Source organism: Pocillopora verrucosa, chromosome 3, assembly GCF_036669915.1.
Source record: "Pocillopora verrucosa isolate sample1 chromosome 3, ASM3666991v2, whole genome shotgun sequence".
NCBI classification, from domain to species: Eukaryota; Metazoa; Cnidaria; class Anthozoa; order Scleractinia; family Pocilloporidae; genus Pocillopora; species Pocillopora verrucosa.
The window spans coordinates 31,125,321-31,139,628 of record NC_089314.1 but is presented as its reverse complement, the minus strand read 5'-3'; the positions used below and the strand labels follow the sequence as shown (position 1 = coordinate 31,139,628).

At 36.7% G+C, this 14,308-nt stretch overlaps 1 protein-coding gene across 3 annotated transcripts; it reads left to right on the top strand.

Moving 5' to 3' along the window:
- Nucleotides 1-696: 696 nt before the first annotated feature.
- On the top strand, nt 697-14,192 carry LOC136279943 (ubiquitin carboxyl-terminal hydrolase 10-like). 3 transcript variants are annotated; one of them, XM_066164443.1, is made up of 11 exons: nt 6,271-6,488; nt 7,100-7,191; nt 7,882-7,985; nt 8,283-8,326; nt 8,752-8,858; nt 9,392-9,491; nt 9,824-9,960; nt 10,288-10,413; nt 11,067-11,153; nt 11,561-11,695; nt 13,512-14,192. In XM_066164443.1, exons 1-10 carry the CDS (start codon nt 6,398-6,400, stop codon nt 11,627-11,629), a joined length of 957 nt encoding a protein of 318 aa, XP_066020540.1. In that variant the 5' UTR covers nt 6,271-6,397; the 3' UTR covers nt 11,630-11,695; nt 13,512-14,192. The 3 variants fall into 3 exon arrangements, with proteins under 3 accessions (XP_066020538.1, XP_066020539.1, XP_066020540.1); XM_066164441.1 differs by lacking the exons at nt 8,752-8,858; nt 9,392-9,491; nt 9,824-9,960; ... (2 more) ...; nt 11,561-11,695; nt 13,512-14,192 and adding exons at nt 697-833; nt 944-1,033; nt 1,204-1,258; nt 4,459-4,753 and having other exon boundaries at nt 5,669-6,373; nt 8,283-8,319; XM_066164442.1 differs by lacking the exons at nt 7,882-7,985; nt 8,283-8,326; nt 8,752-8,858; ... (4 more) ...; nt 11,561-11,695; nt 13,512-14,192 and adding exons at nt 697-833; nt 944-1,033; nt 1,204-1,258; nt 4,459-4,753 and having other exon boundaries at nt 5,669-6,488.
- The last annotated feature ends 116 nt before the right edge of the window (nt 14,193-14,308 follow it).

The following is a 14,308-nucleotide window of genomic DNA, read 5'->3' as shown; positions in this document are numbered from 1 at the left end:
ACTAGCTCACAGCAAGCTTAGAACCTGCCAGAAGGCAAAATTAAATGAAGCTTTATTATTTTTGGAGCCCAGAGGATAGGGGAACCGTGAGGCTTTCGAGCTAACCCCTATATTCTTGAATCAATTTTCTCTCGTGGAACAGGGTACTCTTAAATGTGTGGGATGCGGTGGGTTTTCTGTTTTGCGTGTGATTACAAATTTTCTGCAACACTACCTTCTAGCGTCATCATACAACCTTTAGCTTGTTCTTTAAGAATTGTGCTGTACCAGTAGCCACATGTGCTGTCAGATTATTTTTATTTCATTCAATAGAATAGAAGGGCAAGAACGAAAACTACGTAGACTTCAAGGAATCGACCCCAAAAATACACCAATGACAAAGTAACACACTACCCAAGCAGGGAACATACTAAGCTAATTTGGTATTCCAGTCATTTTCTGCTCTGAATGCAACCATTTTTCCTCTGCAAATTCTGTAAATCAGCAGAGCTCTTTTTTTCATATTGACACTGACTTCCTACCAGCATACACCTGTACACGCAAAATTGGTCAGCTGTTTCGATGATAAAAAAAAGAAAAAGCAACGATGTTATGATCGTGCGCCCAATGATATCCCGGTTCATGTTATTTCGTGAGGTTTCGGGATTTCACGGGATAGGGACGATAACTGACGTCACACGTTCTCACAGCTCATGCGCCTGTCTTGCAAAATGGAAGAAGCAAGTTGATGTGTTTAGGTTGAGGGTTTTTAAGGGAAATTTTGTCCAATGGAGAATTTGAGTGCTAGTTAATTGAGCACTCTTGTGGCTCAAGAAATGCGTAATTCGGAAGAGGTAAGAAAAATGGCAGATTTGCCTTATATTCCTCGTTATCACTTGTTGTACAAACGGAATTGAATTCAACCAAGACGTGTCCTAAAATTTCTTGTTCTTGCGTGTCTCAGGGTTTTACGTTTGGCGATTTCACAGCTGAAGAATGGGAAAAATACTTCAGTAATTCATTAGCTCAAATTGGAAACATACCACCGGTTGAGGTAAAAATTAGCTTACTAGATCTTTTTATTATACCTACGTCTGGGAAATTGTTTTTATTTTTAGGTTTATGTTATACTTCACGTCGAGACAATATTTACTCACGCTTTAGTTTTCGATCGTTCCTCGCGTTGGTTTCTATTTTGTTTCACTGAGATTTTCTATTTTGCAGTTTCTCTTCAACTTTAATTACTCAGATGACGAGGAACGAGGCGATAATTTTTTAGGTATGTATCTAATACTTACAAATTTATCTTCTCGCGAGCATCCACACTCGGCAAACAACACTATTTTAAAAATTTACATCGACATTTAATTTATGAGGCGCTCCATGTTGTTCGTAAGAAATAATGAAAGTAGCGAATGGTTATGGTGATGGTTGTTTATTTTCAAATATGAGTAATATTCCGGTTCGTTTTTGTTATGACGGAACTTGAGTTCAAATTTTAAATTTGTGTGATATAGAGCTTGAATGTGTAATGTTCGGATCGAAGAGGAGTCAAGAGGGAGAGGCCGGGGAAAAATGTCGAAATACTATCAATGATTATGGTAGTAAACAATATCTAACACCCAGTCATGTGCAGACAGTGACAATACCCGTTTCCTTATTTTGTTGATGGTCAGCGTAATTTAAATATACATTGCTTTGATTTTTTCTTACTACTGGAAACTGATGAGTGAGACAAAGTGGATTACAACTTTTAAAATTATGCCCTGCAGCAAGTACAAATCCTAAATGTTACAACCTCTGATATTTTAATTGTTATTAGGAAGTTTCCTTGACAAGTTGTTATAGTGTTGTAGTATTGTCACCAGACCCTAACAGTGAATAACTTCAAAAATGCTGTTGTTTAATTTAAGTGAAGGAAGTTGTGCTCTAACAAGGGAATCTTATACAAACCTGTCCTTCCAATAAGCAACAGTTGGGGGATAGGATATATTTGCGCCAGGTTTTCATGGCCCAAAGTAAGGTGCTAGTGTTTCATAAGAATCTTTTTAAGATTCTTGTCAGCAGGGTTAAAAGTTTTAGTGAACAACAAAATCTTTTTTAGATGTTTTTGGTTTGCTTTTTAAAGGCTTGTTGCATGATAAGAATTGTACTTCTGCTAGGGTCTTTTCAACAAGGTCCTGAGCCTTGCCTTGTTCTATAAGAACATTCTATGAAGTTTTCTTCTTTTAGTCATAAGATTCTTTTACTGAGTTTGTTCTCAATAAGTGTAGTGCATATCCTTTACCATAACTCTTCTTAACATTGAAAGGGAGGGATCAAGTATATTGGCATGTTTCTTTCAGCTTGTAATGTGTTTGAACATCAAGAATTTTTCTTTTGGTAAATCTAGGTCCTTTAAAAACTTCAGTATCGAGGAAAACCATTTTTTCTGATGACAATTCATACATGAATTTAATAGTGGCGTGGAATGAGTTAGTGTTATCAATGAAATTGATGATTTCAATTTCAGGAATGGTCCACCTTAAAAAGTGTTATGAATATATCTTTTTAACCCTCTACAGCCAAACATCAGTATGCATATTCTCCCTACTATTCTCTATACATTTCCAAAGATGCTGATACGGAGAATTTGTTAAATGATCAAGAGCTTAATTAGTTGATGGTCAATTACTTTATTCTCCTGACCTTACTGTGTGATTCAGGGCTGATATTGTAGGGAGAAATTAGATGCTAGTCACTCCTAGGGGGTCAAAGGGTTAAAGAAATAGTTTAGGTGGGCTTGTATATACGTAGCTAGTACCTGTTTCTCAGTATGAGCCATGAACATGACCTCTATCTATTATCATTTTTTTGTTCCTAGAGCTATTCCGAGTGTTTCTAGATAGTGTTTGTCTTTGTCATTGAAAAAGTTTTCTTTAAGAAGCAGTCTCTTAAGGTCTCCCAAAATTTTGTTGTGATGAGAGATTTTAACTATAATGCTCTTCATAATATTGGCAGATGATATTAATTCCCTCCTCTTGGGGAATGTTAGTGTGGAGAGAACAAATGTCAAAAGTACCCAAATTGCTTCTTCTGGAAGTAGGATGTTTTTGTTGAAGTTTATAAAGTGAGTGGTGTCTTTGATATAAGACTGTTGTTTCTGCTCAATCGGTTATAAGTGTGAGTCAACAAAGATGGAAATGTGCTCTGTTGGGCCAGTGCTCCAAGATAAGATTGATTGTCAACAGGAATGATTTCATGTACTTTGGTCAGTGTGTGAAATTCTGGTATTCTAGGTGGTTTTGGCCTAAATTGAGCCACTTACAGGCCATGTCATCAATATGCCTTCTAGTGAACAAAGTGTTGACAAATTGTTTTGACTTTTGTGACTGTTTCAGATACTATTGCTTATATTAGGGGGTTATAGAATTTCTCATTAAGGACTTGTTTGTAACCTTCCTGAATTTTATGTTTAGTATCTTTTCTAACAATAGTGATTCCTTTGTCAGTGTTTTTAAGATTTATCTTGTTGTTGGTGCTAAAAGTTTTTTTAAGTGCTTGTGTTTGTTTTGCTGTTAGATTGTCTTTTATGTTGGAAAAGGTTATAAATGAATGCAATCTCTAGCTTTGTACATTCCAATTAATTTTCTAAAGCAACCAACAATTGAGGTGGCGGTTGTCATTTAGATTTTACTCAGAATGGATGAGGATTGCTTTTTGAGTTAACAAAGATATATTGTAAGCGCACAGAGTGAGTAACTGCACACCATTGGTTTCAGGGGATGTTTATCCAAGCTTCAGTTTCTAGTATAGTTAAGATTGTACGTATCCATTTGATACCTTTGAAAGCAAAAGTGATTTGAAATTTTGCATCCTTATTTTTCCATACAAACTATAAATTTATTGGAGCAGATCTCTTAATTTTCCCAAAAGCAACCATACAAGAAGCATCAATGCACAACACAGCATTAATTCTCCTATGAGGAGGGGAACATTGGAGTTTGTGATTTTGGGATTTTGGACAATTTTTCTCCTGGTATTTCAGTCATTTCATTAATCTGGAATTGCATTATTGCGGTATTCTCCTAACGTGCAGGATACAGGTTACACTCTCTTGTCCTCCACTGTTTCTCAAGCCTTTTCCAGACTCTGATTCTTTTGTAAACAGACTTAAATAAAAACTACCTGACTAAATATTCATTAACAAATTCTTAACTGTATTGCAGTGTTCAGAACCCCTGAATATCCCCCTCTATAAGTGACCAAGACAGAATTTTTCCGTATAATACAATATCAAGCAGACAAGTGATGAGATAAAAAGAAAAAGATAAGTTAAGAGTATTCTTACCCAATCCAATACCAAATTCTCCAAACTAATATCATGAGAATTGTAAGGCAGACGGTAAGGAGAATTACAAATCAGATTTGGAAGTGGTAGAGGTAATATTACTCTAATATCCACATTTAAGGTAACATGTTTGTTTCTTTGCCTTGTAGCTGGTGACTCCTCAACACATGTCTCATCAAATGACAGTTCTGTGGCAGCTAAAAATGTTACGGCAGGTCTTGAAGACTCAGGTGTTGAAGTGGGACAAGAAAGTGAACAGGAAACATCTCCAGGAAAATTGGTGAAAACAACAGCTGGTGCAGGTGATTGTTTACCAGAAGTAAAACAGAAACAAGTCAAACAATCATCAGAGAAAACCATACAAAGTAGCTCTGAACATATTGTTTTTGGTGGAAACAGCATCAAAGAGCATGAACAAGATGCGAGGCAAAGCAAACCTGAAAGGTAGAGGAGTAGCTTAAAAATCCTTTTTGACATGAAAATTTTTCATTTCTGGTTTATGGTTCTTTTTATGTAATTAATATCAGAAAAATTTTTACTGAATTCTTAAAATTGTTAGAAAAGTTTGTGCAACACCAACAGCTCAAAAAGCTTTAATTCAATAACAAAATAAAAAGTCGTCCTAAGTCCCTTGGCTGCTTCATAGAAGTTTCACTGGAAAGAGGGTGGTCAATTTTTGTGGCATCTTTCTTCAAGGGATGTTTCTTTACTGCAAAGTACTTTTTAAGTAATGAATTCTATACTTGACAAGTAACAAAGGTATAATAGGAGGTAAGTTTTTAAGAAACTGTGGTGCTGCATCAGAGGAATGGTATAACCAGGTGATTTGGCATCATCATCTGAGCTGATAACATAACTTGAATTGGCGAATGGCTATTTAAAGGGCTCTCACAAAGGGTTAACACTCAGAATGTCAGCTTTGAACTTCTTAACAGTGGCCAATTTACATTATCAATGTAGTTGATATTACAAAAATTACTGCGTTTCAAAAGGTGTTTGATTCTTGATCCTGGCCACCCAAGCATCAGAGGTGAGTTGAGGGTTTCACTGTTTATCCCAATTACATCAAGGACTCATCTTTGTGGTTTTCATCTTTTTACAGGATCCAGCAATGTGAATTCTGAGTTTTTCTCTGCAAACAGAACACATGAAAACTACCTTGTTTATGTTCACTGCTACATATAATATGTTATTTTATTTGATTATTTTGATTATGTTCCATTCTTATACAACATGTGAGGGGGGATTAGTTGTTACATAATTTTTAAGTATAGGGTAACTTTATAGATTACACTTCAAGTTGAGAAAATTCACAAATACATGTATTGTTAAATGAAGAATTGTTGTTTTATTTTGCAGTCCCTCAAGAACTTCAGCAGCTGATGTTGACCACTTCCCTCCCTTGTCATTAACAGTGAACACCCAGAGAGCAGTGGAGAAGACAGAGACTGAAAGATCACGTAAACAGCGCAAGCGAAGGAGGCAGAGAAAGAGGTCTGGATCTGTGTCCAGCTCTTCTAGTGAATGTAGTGAAAAGGAAAGGGCTTCAGTTAATTCCAATGGCTCTGGGCTAAAAGGAAAAGCTGTGGCATCTTTACCTACTACAGATAAAGTTGTTCTCAGTGATGATGTTAAAGACGCTTCAAAAGTACAGGTAAATGTTTTGAGCGTAAGGTTAAAGGAGCAAAAATCTGATGCTCTCTCTAACACAGACAAAAGAACAGCTGTACAGAGAAAAAGCACAAGTTCTTGCGATGGAGACACTGTGGAAGAAAGGAAGAGTTCTTTATCAACAGAAGGCACATCAAACAGCCCTGTTTACAGTGACACAGACATTAAAGTTACAGTTTCCATCAGCACTGCACAAGATCCCTTAAGCTCTAATCAAACCTATAAAAACCTGGAAAAAGAACATGAAGGTCCCATCCCAGTGGATCAGAGTGTAAAAACAAGTGGTGCACTAGAAGAAACACTGGCAGGAAAGATCAGCCTCCAAAGCCTTCATCATGGGCAGACTTGTTCAAAAACTCTGCAAAACCATTACCTGGTATTGTTGTTAAAACAGTAAGTCCTGTTGTGAGAAATGAAATGCAAACAACTTCAAATCCTAAAAAGACAGATGATAAATTACAGATACCAGTTACTGTGGAAGAGGACAAGTTTGCCAAGAAATTTGCAGGTAGATACCTCTAAAGATTCTCCCTCTGTCTCTCTAACTGTCCATCTGTGTGTCTGTCTATCTGTGTGTTTGTTTTTTGTCTATCTGTGTGTCTGTCTTTCTGTCTGTCTGCTTTGTAGTCAGTCATTGTCCAAGTAAACAGTCTTGAACTTGATCTGGTTGCACTAGCAGTCCAGATATTTCCACAAGGGGTCATCAAGTATGGACTATAAGTGTTCCACTCTTATTTTGTGTGTGCATGTGTGTGTGTAAATATTGCTGTTTGGAACAAAACATCAATTTTCTAATTGTTTTTTTTCAATTATTAAAGTTTGAACAGTATTCCAAGTTAAGCTGGAGTGAAATTAAGTAACATTTTCTGGTTTTTAAAAAAGAGAAGGGAAGTGAAGAAAATCATCTTGAGGTGTGGAATGTAACTAAGTTTAAATTACAAATCAGAACTTAAGAAGAAAAATATTTTCCAAAACTGCAATGGCTAAGGTTGTGAAGCACATTATTATTTTATTGGTGTATTGTTACTATAAGAACTGAAAATTCACTGTGATAGAAAAGTACCACTTGTAGACTGAATTCATACATTTCTTTGTGCTTCATTTTTTTATTATTTGCAGAAAGTATTCAAAGACAAGAGTTACAGTACATCCAAAAACCTTACATTCCAAGAGGACTGATCAACAGAGGGAACTGGTGTTACATTAATGCTGTATCCTTTAAGTTACATCAAGAAATGTTGGATCAATATCAGTATCTGGGCAACTGCCCACCTACCCCTCCCCTAACTCAACAACAGTCAATTGATAACAATTTAGGGTTAATGTTGGGTTAAGGGAGGGGTAGGTGGGCAGTTTCCCAGATACTGATATTGATCTGAAATGTTCATGTGAACCCTTCACACCTTGTGATTAGTGTCCATATTCTTCATACTCTTGTCCGTACACTTTCTTGGGTGCTGACAAGGAGAATTTGCTTATTGGTCCATAAAAATTCCAAAAAAGAACTTGGCCAACGTCCAGCCATCTTGACCTCATGTTTGGTCAATAATGCATGTTATATATCAAGCAGACAAGTGATGAGAGTAAAAAAAACATCAATTAGGGGAATATCAGTTGATCCAATACCAAATTCACCAAAGTAACATCATCAGAATTGTATGGCAGGCAGTGAAGAGAATTAGTAACAAGTGTCAATGAATGACTGAGCATTATTACTGTAAGGGGAAATGAAATGCTGATCACCCTTTGGGCTTAAAGGGTTAAGAGATCACCTTTTATCGATTAGGTGAAAGACAGAGTTCATATCTTTCTTGATTGCTTCTGCAATGTCTTTTTAACTCAAGAGTGAATTTCATATGTATTGGGAACAGTAACTGTTTTTTGTCCTTAACTGTGAACAGACTCTTCAAGCTCTGGTGGGGTGCCCACCATTTTTCAACCTACTGAGACAATTGCCTTTACTAAAGGAAAGAGGTCCAACATCAACACCTATTTTGGACAGTCTGTAAGTGAAAAAGTTTCGTCTTGCATGGGAGCACTCTGGTCAAAAGTTGTTAAATTGGCCACCTGTCTCGGTCTAGTTTTTCACCTTTGAAACAATTTTTTTCAATTTTGTAAGACTGGTATTGTGAGGTCTATGTATGAGGCAAAGCATTTCTAACGAACTTCAAGCATGGCGGCCTTGTTTGCAATATGTTCATGCAAGAAGAAAATGTACTTGCTATCAGTAAAACAAAGCAAAAGATAAAACCTTACTCTTTCAAGTTTGTTTTTTAAGATAACGATTTTTTCCCTTTTACAGAATAGTCTTTATGAATGAGTTTAAGGAGACAAAGATAAAACCAGGTATGTGTTTACAACAGTTGTGAGAATTAGAGAAAGATGTTGTTTTTTGTCTTGTCACGAGTTTGGGACAAAGAAAAAAATTCTGAGTCCCCATGAGGAATCAAACCTCAGACCCTCAGAATCCACACTTCACTGCTCTGAGAATTGTTTTTAGAGTAGTGCTATACCTGAATGGTCTGGGTAAACAAGCCCACTTTTCATATTACTTCAGTCACCTCAGATTTTTTATCTTTCAACCTACTGTCATTTTGTATATTATTACTCGAAGTTAGGATAACAATGTTTAGAGTTATTCTCCTCCACCTTATTTGCATGTTCCTGAATCAATCATAGCCATCCTTTAGAATCATACTCTACACAAAGAAAAATTTATTTTTTGAAATATCCTCTTCATTCTAAGTTGGCTATTTATGATTTTTTTATAGGTGGCAGTTCTCCTTCTTCAAAACCTGAGTTTAACACTGGAGAACAATTTGAACCTGTATATGTATACAAGATGTTAGCGATCATTCAGAGCTCACTCTCAGTTAAGGTGAGTTTTTTTCCTCCAGAAACACAGTGATACTTGCTGATTATTCTTATTTTCTGCTTCCTCTCTTACGGTCACATAAAAGTGAGGGGACAGCAAAATTGGATAAGAAATGTGTTAATGGAAGTATCAAAAGGTGGTTGAGACCTTATTGGGCAGGACACACCCTGTCACCTCTCAAATTCTCAATTGTCCAAGGTTCTTCTTGCTGTAAAATCTTGCCTGCTCCACATCAAGGGATAAACATGATCAAGAAGTCTAGTTGACTTGTTTTGTGGGGATTGAGAGCACAAATGTGTCATGAATCATAGTCTCACTCTCCTCAACGCTGGCCACAAATAAAGACAAATAAACAAACAAATAGTCATCACCACCACCCGCGAAAGATTAGCCAAAATCTCCGAGCTACTCAGACCTGTTGGAAAAAGGGTTCCCAAACTTGTTTTCTTCACAAAACTTACTCAGAAGAAACTGATCACAAGCTATCTACGGTTTTTAAATGAAATATTGGGGTAACTTGTTGAACTCTCTTATAGGGCCGACAGGAGGATGCTCAAGAGTTTCTTAGCTGCATTTTAAACGGATTACATGAAGAGATGCTGCAGCTTGCAAAGATAATATCAAAACCGCTGAAAGGTTAAGATTCTCTTAAACTCTCCTAGTACTGATCCTTACATCCTAAGGAATAGCCTTTGTAGTAGGAGCAGGTCTTCAGGGTTAGCACTGCAGCGCCAAAGAGAGTTTGAGGGAGGCGAAAGTTGTGGGAGAGGTCTGGGTCAAACCCGTTTACAGACCTCTGTCTCTTTCAAACTCTCTCGCTGACAAGGAAACGCTCGTGTTGCAGTGCGGATAAGAATGACCTGCTCGATGGTGATGGCCTTTGGTGAGCGAACGACAAAAAGTAGAACTCCGTGATAATGGATCATTTCAAAATGAGGTGTATAACCTTTGTTCATTTATTTTCTTAGCCCCAGAGAGAGATGTTGACTTGCCATTGAAGGATGAAGACTCGGCAGATGATGATGAACCTAAAGCTGAGGAGCAGGAAGATGAAGGGGACTGGGAACAAGTCGGACCCAAAAACAAATCCATGGTGACTAGAATGGTAAGTGCCCCCCATCCCCCTTTCCCCCCCCCCCAAAAAAAAAAAGAAAAGAAAGGAGGCTCTTTTTACTCTTTGTTGTTCCTTATATTTTCCAAAACATTAATTTTTAGTGCTCCTGGAACTCATCAATCCTACCAAAAGAAATTGAAAGATAAAAATTAGCAAAAACAAATCAGTCAACTCCTTTAAATATGTCATATGTCTTTCCTTTAGTAAAATATGTCAATTTTATGCTGTGGTTTTCCCAGTTGGGGGTTGTTGTTCTTGTTGTTATTGTTGTTGTTTCATTTTTATGTAGTATCTTTAACCTCACTATGCAAATTTCAGGCATCGTACCCGCAGTCACTGATATCGGAGATCTTTGGCGGTTTTCTGCGCTCGTCAGTTCACCAAGCTGGATTGAAGGACTCTGCTAATGTAGAACCTTTCTTCGAACTTCAGTTGGACGTGCAGGTTTGCAACTTACAGGTCTTGTCATAGGGTCTCAATGGGGTGCTGGATCTAACGGCTCACGGTTAAAATTTTGACCACTCTACAGCTAATTTTTAATTTCCTTCAGTTGCGATTGAAAGAAAAACTTTTTACGGTTAATTTTTTTTTTACAGTAAACTATTGAAATGTGTCGATTTTTAGGCCTAACAGCGTAATTTTTTGCCGTTTTATGGCAAACGGTTAACACCTCATCAAGACCCTTTTGCAAGAAATTGCGGGAAAAGAGCCGTCCCCGTCAGATTTTTAAGCATTTTAATGTGTTTCCTGCACGAAAAATACTCTCCAATGTACCTTACCAATTTTTATACACCTATTTTCAATTGAATTTCCAGAGCCAACCCATTTTTTTTCTTACTTCACAACGCTCCCTGATTGGTCAAGAAATTTCCCACCACTTCCTCAACCAATAAAACGCAGAGTGGAAAGGAATTGTCACTTGTTCACATGCACTTTCCCGCGCTTGAACATTGTCTGGTTACTTTGAGTTCTCATTGGCTTAGTGAAAAATTTTCTTTTTTTCCATTTAATTGACTGCTCTGTTGAGTTTGGTTTTTGGTGTCAATTTGTGTTTGTAGTGAGACTTCCTGATTTGTGACGATCCATATTTTTGATAGACTGTTACATCCGTTGAAGATGCCTTGAAGAGCCTGGCTTTGAAAGAAGAAGTACAAGGTTACACTTGTACTAAAACTAAAGTACAGGTAAGGGAGAGAAATAATTGAAAAGATCGTACCAGTCTCTCAATCTTTTTGAAGTGATTTAAAGTTTTTAAGAATGATAGACCTGTGTGGTTGTGAGGGTGAAGTGTGAGAGTGAGTGGAATGCCATCGGTATTTTCCCTCTGTGCCATTTGTAGTGCCGGACTGTCGATCAATTTGCCGGGCGCGTTGGTGGCCCGCTTCAAACGCGACAAAAACATAGACAGCTTTTCGGGCTTTTCGGGCTTGCAGATAAAACGTCAGATTTGAAACTCTTAATGGTGGCCAATTTACGTTATCAACGCAGTTGATGATACAAAATTGCCTTGTTATACTCTCCTACCGACTCAGCACGTCAGTTTCTCTGGGAACTTACCCCATTTTTAATTAGCAACCCTTTTCATCGACAGCGTTCTTCCCCCGAAGCCATGCGCGTTGATTATCAAGATGGCGGATTCTTGTGTAGTTCGATCTCGTAGACATCAATATCTATGGAAAAGTTTGGTCGATATTGAAGGACTTGAAGACGAAGTTAAACCGAACAGGTGAGTATACGAGGTCTTAACTCGCATAGAAACCGAAAATTAAGTAAAATGACGGTCTGTCGGTTAGATTTTACGCTAATTATAACTAGGGCCTTCGACAAGTTCTATTGAAAAAGACTCTGACCACTGCATCTCTTGAGTTTAGAAGGAACTGCTATCATTATCAGTGGACAATATTTTTGCGAAGGAATTTGTCCTTTTTCTGGAACGGCAAAAGAGACTTGTGTCGCTTTTTGACTTGATAACAGCGTGATTACAACATTTAAATAACAAAAACAATCTCTCTACCTTTTGCAAAGAACTTAAGTGAGTAATTTGATAACGAATGAACGATCTCATATCTGTACAAAACTGTACAGTGTGTCGTTGTAAATCAATTATGGTTCCGTAATCATGAATTAGGTGACGAGTAGAAGTTGACATGAAGTGTTATCAATCTTGCGTCCGCTGTTCTACTTTGAAAATACTCTTTGCTTTATATCTTGAAATAAAAAAGATACCAAAATAAAATTTCCGAAATTATTAGATCGTTATTGTCTCTACTAAATATGAAATTCCAGGAAATTGAAAAATATGACTTTTTTTCCTTCCATGATACCTTTGCAAACACAAGATAGAATTAACTACATGCAGAAAGTAAACTATTCTCCTGTGCTGGTTTTACTGTATAGATAAATTTGCAATAGAAACAGGATTTTTATAGTATCCCCACTAACTGCAAGGAGGGGGGCACTTATTTTACATTTTGGCCCAGGGTGTGTGTGCTTGGGGGGAGAATGCTTATTCAAGGAAATACATTCCTTTCATATGATTTTATGCTGCAAACTACATTGCAGATGTTAAACAGAGTTATACCATTTCACAAGTCAACTTTGAGCTCAAGTCAAGCTCCAGTCACGAGTCAAGTTCAAATGAACTTAAATTTTTCTCCTCTTTGAAAAATAACATTGTAAGGCAATATGCTATTATTTTTAAGCCATCAAAAAGTTAAAGCAAGAAATGGAAACCTGATCATTTAATGAAGTTTTTTACTTTTCACTTCAATTGACAGAGCTTGTTTCATCTGGTTTGATTTCACTGCATACAAAAATTCTTGCATTCTAGATTGTTGCTGAGGGCTCTTAGACCTTTCTCCACTTTACAGAATATTGTCACAAAGTTTACAAAATGTTTTAAAGGCTGTTATTGTCCATCTTATAGAATTGTTGCAGAGTTTTCAAAATGTTTCAAAAGCTGTTATTGTCCATTAAGACATATTAAAAACCTGGTGGAAACCATAACTAAAGCTCTGACAAGGAAGATATTTAACTTGCTAACTTTCAACTTCTTTTTCATGCATACTACTCAGTCCATATTATACATTTTGTATTCCACACATTATTATGTGGTCATTTTGAAACATGGCTCACTTTACAAGTTTTGAGTAAGTGAAACCCATATACCACAAGAAAATCAAATAAAATTAAACTTGATCATTCTGGTGAATCAAACGTTTTATAGAGGAATACATATGTTCTCCACAATTTTGGCTAATGAGAGAATGGGATCCCTGTGGATGCAACATGGCAGTCAAGTACTAGAAATTGGTTTTACACTGCAAGTCTAGGTGGTTTGCTGTAGCATAAGGACTTCTGCCTCAGTTTTGCGAAATAAAGGGAAAAAAGTTGGAATCTCTGGGGGAAACGGTAGATACTCTGGAATGTTAACTTTTATAAACTGAGCTGCTAAATAGAACTTGGACTAAGTACAAGTTCAAGTTCAAGACTTCTCACCAATCACATAATTGTAACTCGGGCAACTGATTTCTCTTTCACAGCTGATGTCACACTTGTGGATGGCTGTTAATTGTAACTTCTTGAAGACCAATCCCTGCAGAGCCATTCCTTTTATGCTCCATACAATGATCATTACCTCAAGAGGCCGACAATGAAGAACACTCTTCCACATTTAATGACTACAATAGAATAAAGATTGAGTGCATAACTTAACGTTACCCTAACTGTGCCTTGTCTGCTTGTTGTGGAGAGAAAATCAAGCCAATTGATACACAAAGTTATTTTTAACAGAGTGCCTCCGAAAACTGTGAAGTTCAGTTCATCGCAATATCCATGAGTAACTCATTGATTACTTTTTACTTTCCTACTTCTAGAGTGACAAATTGATTTTCTTGATTGGTGGCAGTAAAAAGGTTTTCAGATTGTTTTCAGCTAACTCTTTAACCGTTTTGACATAAACATTAATTATCCTCAGTCTCACATACATTTCTTCTAATTTTAGCTCAGAGAATTTGGCATTTAATCAAACAAGTATACTCAAGGTGTGTTGGATTGTGAGGAGAAATTACTTATTGATCATTTCATGGACTGAAAAGGTTAATATTTGTGGGGGTAAAGTGATGTCCTGAAGCAAAATTTTTAAGTACACAGTCCCACAGTCATTCTGTAACATTTATTTCAATTCAATTGATAGGTTTATTGAATAAAGTTGTTTTTTTGGACTCTGGAATTCTAATTACTTGGTTTTTCCGATGGGTTTCACTTTGTATCTAGAGTTGTGGTTTCTTCCATAATTGTGGAAATTTTCAAAATGATTTTTAAGTATAAAGAAATTGCA